The sequence below is a fragment of the Centroberyx affinis genome, unplaced genomic scaffold (assembly GCF_046629955.1).
Source record: "Centroberyx affinis isolate AG114_WGS23_722 - 3 ecotype Tasmania unplaced genomic scaffold, CSIRO-AGI_Caff_v1 ptg000749l_1, whole genome shotgun sequence".
In the NCBI taxonomy this organism is placed as follows: domain Eukaryota; kingdom Metazoa; phylum Chordata; class Actinopteri; order Beryciformes; family Berycidae; genus Centroberyx; species Centroberyx affinis.
The window spans coordinates 266,390-277,728 of NW_027279362.1; the positions used below are offsets into that span (position 1 = coordinate 266,390).

At 44.4% G+C, this 11,339-nt stretch overlaps 1 protein-coding gene across 5 annotated transcripts; it reads right to left on the reverse strand.

Annotated features, from left to right (window-relative positions):
* Nucleotides 1-2,637: 2,637 nt before the first annotated feature.
* Nucleotides 2,638-10,826, reverse strand: max (myc associated factor X). 5 transcript variants are annotated; one of them, XM_071519908.1, is made up of 5 exons: nucleotides 10,683-10,826; nucleotides 10,360-10,386; nucleotides 5,234-5,341; nucleotides 3,734-3,857; nucleotides 2,638-2,900 (listed from the first exon to the last, which is right to left on the reverse strand). In XM_071519908.1, exons 1-5 carry the CDS (start codon nucleotides 10,716-10,718, stop codon nucleotides 2,713-2,715), a joined length of 483 nt encoding a protein of 160 aa, XP_071376009.1. In that variant the 5' UTR covers nucleotides 10,719-10,826; the 3' UTR covers nucleotides 2,638-2,712. The 5 variants fall into 5 exon arrangements, with proteins under 5 accessions (XP_071376009.1, XP_071376007.1, XP_071376011.1 ...); XM_071519906.1 differs by having other exon boundaries at nucleotides 3,734-3,872; XM_071519910.1 differs by lacking the exon at nucleotides 10,360-10,386.
* Between the last annotated feature and the right edge of the window lie 513 nt (nucleotides 10,827-11,339).

Genomic DNA, 11,339 nt, shown 5'->3' on the forward strand with positions numbered 1-11,339 from the left:
GCGGGAAGATACAATGGGTAAAAAATGACTAATTTTGCCAGCCTAAGCTCCTTTTAGATGAAGCGTTCCAAAGGTCAAACCAGACGGCATTGACCTGGTCAGCTGTGGTCCTCACACTGAGGAAAAGCCAGCAGGACCCGGCCTCAGGCTGCAGGTACTAGCAGAGGGTTAAAAGGTCTAAAGTCGCAGGGAGCCAGACCCTGCCTTGTGACTGGTATTGCAGGTATGGAAATTTTACTAGTCTGCACGCCCTTCGCTAGTAGGTCAGTAAAATAGCTTTCTCTAGCCTCAATTTGAATGGAGACTGCAGCCAAGTAACCCTGGTGAGCTAGTGGCAAAGTCCAGGGATAATATCAAATGCAAAAGAGCAGGAAATAATTCAGTAAAAAAAAATTCCCATCCCTGAAACTCATTAAAGATTGAAGAGCAAAGTAGAGTAAGTGGGTCCGCTAGTGACTGTTGCTTACAGATGAGTCCATCAGCCGGCCGTTTTTTCTCCCCAGGAAGGGGTTAAAAAAAAAAAAAAGCTAGATAATTGCAAGGGGAGAAATGTTACATAATCGGACATGAAAGTACAATATTCTGCCATGGGTCTTTATTCCAGAGCCCTACCAGCGTCAATAGAAACCAGAAAAACCTGAAGTTGTGTTTGTCGTCTCAGGACACACAACAGAAAACAAACGGATCATCACATCTCAAATGGTCGTAAAAGACGACCTGACCCCACCCTGTTTTATGGAGAGTGCTCTTATGCAGCTCAGTGTGGCTGTTAAAGCAATAAGGGAAAAAGAGTGATGAGCTGGCCGTGGTTTGCGTGGTGACGCTTATTTGTTTTCTGTGATCATTAATCTGTAATTCGAAGCAGGAAATAACTAGAAGGGCACTCGGAGAGAGCAGACCTCCGCCAAGGTTCGTGCTATTATTGCTTGTTCGTGAGTCGGATCCGCTCCAAAATTTAATGGGTCCTTCCTTGGCCCATGCTACACCCTTCCACGAAGTTTCATGAAAATCGGGTCAGTAGTTTTTCCGTAATCCTGCTAACAGACGGCACCGAAAACATAACCTCCTTGGCGGATGTAATGATTTTGGGTGCACAGCTGGTACGCAAGTCACAGAAACAGCTCCATGATGTGAGCGGATCGACCCATTCAAACCCATCATTAACTACACTACTGCCTCTTTCCAATTGGCTGACATTTTAATGCTCAGGTACAACAGTTGAATAACTACAGGATGCACTTTAAAGGATAAAATAGTTTATTTTATAGTCTCATAGTAAAGGTAGGCCTCAACTTGCAAGACAATTGTTGGCAGTATGTACAACATACCTGTAATTTCCATGGAATGGAATCGGACAAACAAAGACCTAGTACACTAATTATATCCTCCTAAATGGAAATAAAATGGAAACGATATACATACACACATTTCCTAGACACGCAAAATGCCTCCTTTTTTCCTTCGGGGACTCAGCAACATTGATTTTTACTGTGTAAAGCACAACACATCAACAGGGACTTATTTTGTTTCTTTGTACTGAAAAAAAAAAAAAAAAACGGGAGCTACCTTTTGACATTCAATACCTATTTTCATACCCTTAAGGAAAACTACAAGTGACAAATTGGCATTTTTCCCATGACTTGTGAGAATACTACAAAATGCATAACATACTTTAGAGAACTTGAAAACATCCAATCAATGCTTTGTAATATATAAAACTGAGATGCCTAACGTATTCAGCCATCTAAAGTCATTCACTACTTCAAGCTAAAGGACAAAATACGATACAAGTTTAGGAATTTTCTCTTCTTTTTCAAAACATCAATTTCAACAAAGGAGTTGTACGTTTCTCTTTTTTTTTTTTCCTCTTCGGTTAACAAACGTGTCAAAATGGAAAAACATCTGCAATCCAGTGGGCCTGAGGTGGGTATCACTTTAACATTTGCTTCAAAGCGTCTTCACATTCTTTAGTGGAAAAGTAGGCTACAAATGTTGAATTTCTTTTTTTTTCTTTTTAAAAAGGTAAACTTCTCCAGGACAATTCATCTAGGCGTGTGTGTAAATTCTAAACAGGTTCTTATCAAGAATAATCAACAAAATAAACAAAACAAGAAATATATATATTTATAGCAGTGCTTGGAGGAGTACGCCTGGCGCGCCCCTCTCCCGCCCCCCTCCAAAAAAAAAAAAAAAAAAAGAACCCAGGGAGAAGGGACTATATCGAGGGTACAAAAAGCATCAAGTCCTTAAGTAGCCAAGCTGCCTCGTTTTGGGTTTTGGATTGTTGATGTTGCTGGGAAAGAAAAGAACAAGGGGGAGATGGAGAGAGAGATATGAAAGGAGGGGGGACATCAAGAGAGAAAAAAAACAAAAAACACAAAGCTCTCTACATGGATTTTAGCAGTCGTCTTCCACCCTGCTGACTTCCACCCCCCCTTCCTCTCTCAGAGACTGGATGGAGAGAGATGATTTTGGTGGGAGGGGGGGGGGGGGGATCAAGAGTCTCCAGTGCGAGCCCGCCCAGACCCAGAGATGGGAGCAGAGAATAATGGGGCGAGCATAGGGAAGGGGACCGGTGGGAGTCGGAGAGCTTTGAAGGCTGCGGTTTCCCCCTTCACCCATCCCTCGTGTCCCCCCCCCCCCCCCCCCCCCCCCCCCCGCCTGGACACACCCGGCCCCCGCCCCGACCCGGCCGGGGGTTAGCTGTGCTCTCTAGCTGGCCTCCACGCGCAGCTTCTTCCTGTTGGGGGGCTCCTCCACCTCCGACTCGGAGCTGGAGTCGGAGCCTCCGTCGAAGGCGGACACGGCGCTGCCTTTGGGGTTGGTGTACAGGCTGCTGTCGGACGACGAGTAGCTGGCCTGGAGCTGGGTGGAGCCCTTCACCTTCTCCAGGGCGCGGACTGCACGTGCGCACACACACACACACACACACACACACACACACACACACACACACACAGGAGAGAAACATGATGAGATTCAAGGGCGAAGCAGCAAAGAGAAAACTAAAAAAATATACAATCAGTGATGAAGTAAGGCTGGGGACACAATTACAATTTCACATTTGGCAGACGCTTTTATCCAAAGCGACTTACACATGAGATTTGCATACAACACAAGCAAGTTTCTAGATAGGAGAGAACAACGAGAGTAAGTGCTATAGAGCTACGTTCTGGTCCAACAGGACATAGGTGCTACGAGACAGTGCAACAAGCTAAGTTCTGGTCCAACAGGGACACACTACATGACTTAACGGACTGAAAAGATCAGGCATCGCACTTAATTGGCACTGACTTTTTTTGGCTTGTGTTGAGGTGAAGACTGGGATTACACACTACCTGAGTTCTTAATGCCACGCAACCCCCTAATCTGGCAAAACACACTACAGTACTTACAATATGCAACCAAAACAAATATGGTGGTGGAGCATTTTTCTTTCCGCACTTCCTGTATCCCATCCCCCGCCCATTCTCTTGTGCTCAACTATCATTAGCTGTTGCCGGTCTCTTTTGCAGATTTGAGTCGCTAAAACATGTTAGAAATAATCGCGACGTTCCCAACTGGATTAGGAGGCAAGAAATTAAAGTTTTGATTTAGTGCCCACACTGAAAAGTAGTTGTAATGGCTAAATTGTGGCTATAATCGACCTACAATTCATGTAGTGTGACTCCAGCCTGACGAACAGAAGGACATATAGAAGCTGAACTGATTTGGATTGCGGTCCTAAGTTTACCTTGCTGCTCCAGCAGTGCGTTCTGCCTCTTCAGGTCGTCGATGTCCTGCTGGTGCGTGTGGTTTTTCCGCCTCATGTACTGGATGTACTCTGTGGCTTTGTCTAGGATTTGAGCTCGGGACGCCTGTTTGATAGATTGCTGTCAGCGACAAATGAAAAACTAAAGCAATGACGCAAGGTTGCAGTGTCCTTATCACATTTCTAAACACAAAGCCCCTACTCCTGTCACAGCGCTACAAAGAGGCCCACAGGCCGCCACGCCACGCCGCAGTCTGTCTGAGGCAAACAACTGCAGGAGGCTACGGGGAATCTAGGACAACGCTGTGTGTTTACACACAACTTGCCTCCTCTTAACCTCTCGGAATCTTTTAACACTTCAGTCTGACATCCGCAAGCTAGGTCGTAACCCTGGCACACAACTGTCAGGGCGGTTGTGTTTGCCTCTGTTACATCAAACAAAAGTCCTGCAGCAGCCCCTTAGTGGACAAAACCTACCAGTTGGCTTCCTCATCTTAAAAAAAATCAAGCAACAGAAACAGGCCTAATTCTATGAGGGCAACAGTCAAGCTGTGCTTCAAATCCTAGGTTTGATTTGACAGTTATTACATTTGCAACTTCCCTAATCAATGCAGCCTTGCAATCTACACTACCCTAGCATCCAGAAGCAATTTGTCCAGGCCTTTCATTGAAATAATATCCAACAGCAGCATTGGTGTGATCTGTATTCATCACCTCCACTCTGCTTCCTCTCACTAGCAAGCAAACAGTGTCTAGGCCCCAAGCTGGAGCTAGACTAGCACTATGGGGCTGCTGCTGCTGGGGGGTGTGGGGGGGGGGGCTCACACCGCTCACAGTAACCCAACACTACATCTGTATACCCCAGTTATCACCGAACATCATCTTACAAGCCCCACCCTCCGCCTTGAACTAAATTCTAGTCTTTTAAGGAAAATAAAACAGTGTGCCCAGCTACTGAACACACTCCAAATACTCTCAATGTCAGGGATGTCAAAACAGGAAAAGAGCGACAAAATTTCCTCATAATAACTTCCTGACGCTGGTCCAAGTATTTAGACTGCAGTGCCGTCTTGCTGCTGCCAATCTGTACTCTTCCACCATCTGCCCTCTTCCTAGTCTCTTGAACCATTTCCCTCCACTGACGCACACACATTAACCAAGTGAATACATCTGCATCTCTGTATACATGTTCAGGAAAAATAGCATTCATCATCATGAGACTTACCACATATAGCAGAAATGACTGTATACTATGCATTTACATTCAATTTGATATATTCATTCATTAAACATCCACAATGCAGCTAAATTTAGGTACTAACAAATAAACTAGACATGTTAGCTCTTCAAACTTTTATCAAACACATTGCAAAACAGCACAAAAACAGTTTAAGACAACCGATCGACTCCCATCAGCGGCTCTGTGCTGAGACTGTGTGACCGCCTGGAGGGCCGCAGTGGGCCAGGCCAAGCTTTACCAACCTTTTCCCCTTGCAAGGCGGGTACGGAGTCCCGGAGGCTGTGAAAGCTGTCTTTGATGTGGTCCCTACGCTTGCGCTCCAGCGCATTGTGGTGTGCCCGTTTGTCTGCCTGCAATGAGAGAGTCACAAGGCCTTCAGCCTGGCAGCAGGGCAGCGTGGGCAGCGGGAGGACGGTGGGTGTCCGGCCGTCCTCAGGCACCTACACCACCGCCCTGCTGCCAGGTCCCACAGTACCGTTAAGGACCAGACACGTAGAGACGGACTAGGCCTCCATTGACATGGGTTTCCGATGAGTAATACCAGAAATCTTTGGATTGAAGCCGACATTGCGCACATATATAAAATTTTGAACATTTTCACACTAGTTTTCAGTATAGTAATACCATTTATAATATGGATCAGTAAAGCTCTTGTGAAACCAATGATAACTCACTCCTGTATAAAATTCAGGCTAACCAGTGTAGTATTGATAATTTATACAATAAAAATCTACACAAATGCTTTATATCCATCCTATCAGAGGTGGACAACAATGACTAATTTGTTTTTTTAATAAAAATATTGGCATAATGATATCAGTTTCACCCTAAATGTGACAGTGTCATCAACTGATATTTGTCTAAATTTCTACCAGTGTAATACTGACATGAGCTCATGTCGACCAACATTACTTGTGGTTGCAGATTATTACAAATTCAGGAAGTAGCAATTCTGGTGTTAACTGAAACTGAAACAGAGCATTTTATTGCCAATTTAAAGCCAATTTTCACTAAGCAATAAAAAGCCATAAATTCCTATCACCAATTCTTAAGCGGTAGTTACAACCAGTAACTGGTAATTCTGTGTTGACAATGTTGGATCTAAAACTCCCATTATTGGTCTAGTCCTGATCACCACCACCCTGAGGTTTCCCAGCCAGCCACACAACCAAGGTGAGAAAAGCACCACCAGCTACCAGCAAACACTAGTAAATTTTGGCTGTGGCTGGTGAGTGAGATGAAATGAAATGAAACTTTAATGAGAGAAATTGGATCATTGCAGCAGCAGAATTGAAGTCAAAAATCAACAAAGACTAGACTACTACTACTACTATGCAGTGTTTTCCCTACTGGCCACTTTGATAGGAAACAAACATAATTTTAGGGCTAATTCCTTCAATTTTACTGCTGAGATGAGCCCTCAACCTGCCAACTCTGAGCCAGCAGAGCCATGGTCAGTCAATTCAGGATCCTCAAGGTAAGAGGCCAACATGCAAGTCCTGTTTTAGTTCAGTATTCACCACCAGAAGTTGTGCTGCACTCTGTACCCCCCCCCCCGGTCACTGTGACCGTAGCCGACCCCCAGTGCATTTCTGTGCCTCCTTCACTGCAGTGGCATGCAGGAGTGGCCCGTCTAATTCATGTCCAGGTCAAAGTCAAGACACTTGAGTCATTCAGATGGGGTGAGATGGGGTGAGGGGCGGGAGGACAAAGCTGGCAGCTCCTGGATGAGGATTACATTGACTGAATTAACCAGCAGACTGACTCACAGACTACAAGGGTCTTTCCTTATGTAATGTAGGTTCAGGCAATGACTATTAGGGCTTTGCTTTTCTTTCATTTCTGTAGCTTCACTAGGTTTAGGGTTTTATCAGTAGAATTGTTTGGTTTGATAATGACATGCCGGTCTGTTTTCTGCACTGGAACATTTGACTTCTCCAGTATGCCCTGCTGCTGCACTGAATAAAATTCCACATTTTTCATGGCTTTTGCCAAGTCGTGCAACTGGCTACCACAATAACTCATTCCCAGTTTTATACACCCTGAATTAATACACACAGGCTTGGACCAGTCAGGCCACTGCATCCAACTGGCTGCAAATTTCAAATACACATTTGCATTCCAATTAGACTGTAAAGGCATAAGATGGCTGCCATGATCACATGACCAGAGCCAGGCAGGAGATCAGTTTGCTGCTGCATTTCGACCTGTTTTTAGGCCAAACCAGCCCAGCCTCCAATCAGATCAGATTCTGGCCAAACTACCGCCCAATCCAGTGCTGGGACTTAAGTCCAGCACCCAATCAGACTCTGTCCAGGCCAACTCAGGATCTAGCTGCATACACTTCTAACAAAGCAGGGCCTAATCTATACATTAGCAGGGAAACAGCATCATGTAGCCAAGCCATAGCCTGAGGCAGATGAGAAACAAGGTAGAAGTCACAAGATCAACATCCTCTGACTCATTTTGTCCCTCGCTCAATAGAAGCCAAACTAGCCACCACAAGACAACATACAGGTTAAAACAAGCCTTGTGCATGTCACATCTTGGGTTGAAGAGACGAGGTATGAAGATATGTGGTCATTTTATCTCAGTGACTCATTGCCACGTCCTTTGTTGTAAATACAACTTGCATCCGCAAGGACAACATCAGACTGAAGATGACTTGACTGGCTAAACTGGTTGGTAGTAAGCAACATAGCTTAAGAAGTAAACAAGTCACAAGTCCCACCTCCAGAGGGTAAGCTATATACATTGGGCTTATGAAATCAAGGCTGTAATACGAGCCCTGCATTAGGAGGCCACTGCATATTACCCACCAAGCCCATTTTGTGTTTAGGCACTAGGGTAAGTCTCGCTAGCATGGAGACAGCTGCTCCTGCAGCCTATTGCACAACAGCCACAAACCATCCAGGGGAGGCGTTCCCACCAGGGCCATGTGCCTCTTCATAACATTGAGGCGTGACTCCGCTCCCTCCACTGACCCCAGCACAAACAAACAGATGACTGGTATCGATGGCATGTGCAATTATGAGTCTGGCAGCCATTTTCATATGCCCCATTTCAATGAATGAAGAACATGTCCTGTGAGGGCAAGTGGTTGGCTTTCTGTATGGGACAGAAACGCCAAAATGAAAATATACCCTAAAACAGAATTCAAACTTTGCTGGTGTTGTGGAGAAATCAAACTTTTAGTGTTCATCATTTTCCTACCTTAATTAAAAGTCTACATTGTTCTCTATGTGCTAAGCAAGTTTCAAGTTTGGTGAGAAGTCCATTCAAAATGCATTTTGCAATGTTAGAAACACATGGGTACTAGCTGAAAAGTATAAATTGTTTTCTCAATTATTAAAAAGCATACATTTTGTAGATATGAGTTTGCATCAGACAACAGAAATATATTATTACTGACTCCTAATCCCACAAGGGTGCAGCAACATCAGTGGTGACTGCATCATAAAATACAGGTCTTTCCACTCATTAAGACACATCGTATCTGGGTCGCTACACACATCAGACACCTCGAAAAACAGGTGTCCAATTTCCTAAGCGCAACCATTATCAGTCCATAAAACCGATACCTTTTGCTGATTGCATCAGAGCCGAGCTGCTACCTCCATTCTATTCATACCTGACCGAGACGCATTACATAACTAGTCCAGGTGCCGAGTGGAAGAGCTGGTGGCTGCTGCTTCCCGGCTACCCAATGGTCTCATTGCATTATCTACATGAAAACCTGGTCTATTGTAAGACCGGTGGACAACTTGGACAAAGGTCTTGCACTGGAGGTGGTCAAGAGCAGCCAACGTAAAAAAAGGGATATAATGATAGGAATAACAAGAAAACAGGAAGCTCTGAACTGAATGCGACCGTTGTCTACAAAAAACAAAACCCTTAAAAAAATGTATTCTCATTTCCTGCCCTGAGGCAATATTCAGTCCCAACACTATGCCTAATACATGGCATATGCAGGCCATGAGCGATCAGCACCCATTCCACTCAGACTGGACTGGCAATACCTTATCTGCTAAACTAAGGCTAACTATCCAGCTTTGGAAACCTATTTATCCATGTTTACTATGTTGCACCCATCATTAGTGCAAGAGAATCTTCTCTCTTCATTTGTTTGCGTGTGTGCAGATGTTTATGCCACACTCCCACTCCTTAGGGACTGGGTAGGCCAAACCGGAAGCAACTGCCTGACTTACAAAGGCATAGAGTGCCATGAGACTCAATGTATGCATCGAGTGAAATACTTATAGCTTCAGTAACTGAATCGAATAAGGATAGTGACTGAATTGAAATCAGGTCTGGTGTTAAGAGTTAAGCTGCAACAAAGCAAAAAGTAACCCAGTGAACCGAGACTGGCCTGAGGTCTGTTGGAGGGCAGCAGCAGAAAGGTCTGATTGCCCTGTACAATATGAGTGTCAGTAATGCATACTGCTACAAATTGATGCTGGCGTTGCCTAAATGGCCCTTTTGCATTTGCAGTTTGCAGTTAATTTGGCTATTTGACCGGGGGTGAGACATCATGCTCTGCTGTGCATTAAGTATGTCGTGCAGGGTGTTTTTCTCGCCGGTATGCGATGCGGCTACGTCATTCATTTAGCTTGCCAGCCCTCAGTGGCCTGTCGAAAGAAGATGGCTCTAATCACTGGCTGCAACACAGGAAAACATCCCGCAGCACCCTTCCTGACACGACAGCTTGTCCGAGATGCAGGCGCGGCTGCCGCTCTGTTTACTGTCGCCACCGATTTTCATTACAAAAACATCATCGACGGAATATAAACGAGTGGTCTCTCGTTAAGTGAGATGACCTAGATGTCTGATTTGCAAAGCGAAACTGATCACGAGCGGAATCCCCGTGAATCGCCGGGAAAGCTGGTCGGAGCGGCAATCCAGTTGCCACCAAGCAAAGAAAGCCTTGTTGTAATTTTTTTTTAAACCAATACAGCTCTTCTAGCAGGATAAGGCTTTGGTCTAAATATAGATGTCGTGTCACCAATTCCCTATGGCCGCGTACACATATGATGGGGGATACCCTGCATTGCACTAACGTTAGCTTGATACACAATCGCTGTAAAATCGCTGCACTATCAGAAATGCATGGATAAACTTAACTAGTTCGGTGCTACAGAACATGACTCAACTTGGCATGCATCGCCGTGCAAACATGTTAATTTCACCAAGTATTGTCGTAATTCCACAATGCACCAGTAGTTTCATATTCTCTCTCAATATCAACCTCCATAATGCAATCTCACCCAACGATAAAATAACTAAATGAGCAGAATGTGATAAATATAGAACTTTTCAACAAGTTAACAATTTTCGACGTTGGGAACAAATCTCCCCCATCATTACGCACCACAGAGTGATATCTCGGTGATTCTTCCTGCAAAGAAACAGAACAAAAAGTACAATTGTAGCCACAATTGTTCACCAAATCTTACTATTTCGCTAAAGTCACTTGAATGTAAAATACATGTGAGATTTAGCAAAGCGCTTGAGCAAGATAGGGTAGCATTGCTTACCAATAAACTAAATTCCCGACAGCCTCAAAAATTACTTATCAGACAGAAAGCAAAGCTAGCCTGCTTACTTGTAGCTAACGCTAGCTGAGCAGCTAATTTTGCTAAATCGCCAGCTACCAAAATAACATCCATAAAAACTAAACGTGGCCATACTCACGTCACTATCGACTTCGATATCATCGTTATCACTCATTCTTCGATGAAATAGTCTAGTTTAAAGGAACGGGAGACTGAAAAACAACATGAATCAGTTTAGCACCGAGCAGCACTCCAACAGACAGACTGCTAGCAGCTCCCGTTCTGTTTGGACAGAACCGAGGTGGATTCAACGACTGTCTCCACGTGACTTCACTCCACACGGAGAGCTGCCGCTCCACAACACGCATGCGCGATGTCCTGGGGCTTTATGGGACTTGTAGTTTCATACATAGATAGTTTCATGTAGCTTTTAAACAAACTTTTGATTCCTGGCGGATTTTCGATTTAGAAACATCCGAATATCCATTTTTCGAGTGAAACACAATAAAAAAAACACCACTAAATGACTTAAAAATGATTTACTGACGACGAAATGTTCGTTTGCAAACTACAATATCCAGGAGTCAATAACGTTGCTTGCGACACCGCAACGTCGTTTACTTCCAGAAGCATTATGGGAACTGTAGTTCAAGTCGTAGTTGTATGTCAGTAGCAGTAGGGCCAGAAATAGAGCCATGGTCGAGACACGTGGATTTGATGAATACATAACACTCAACAAATACACACACACAGGCCCAGTTCAGATACATACGAAAATGCACCAATCAGGAGATTC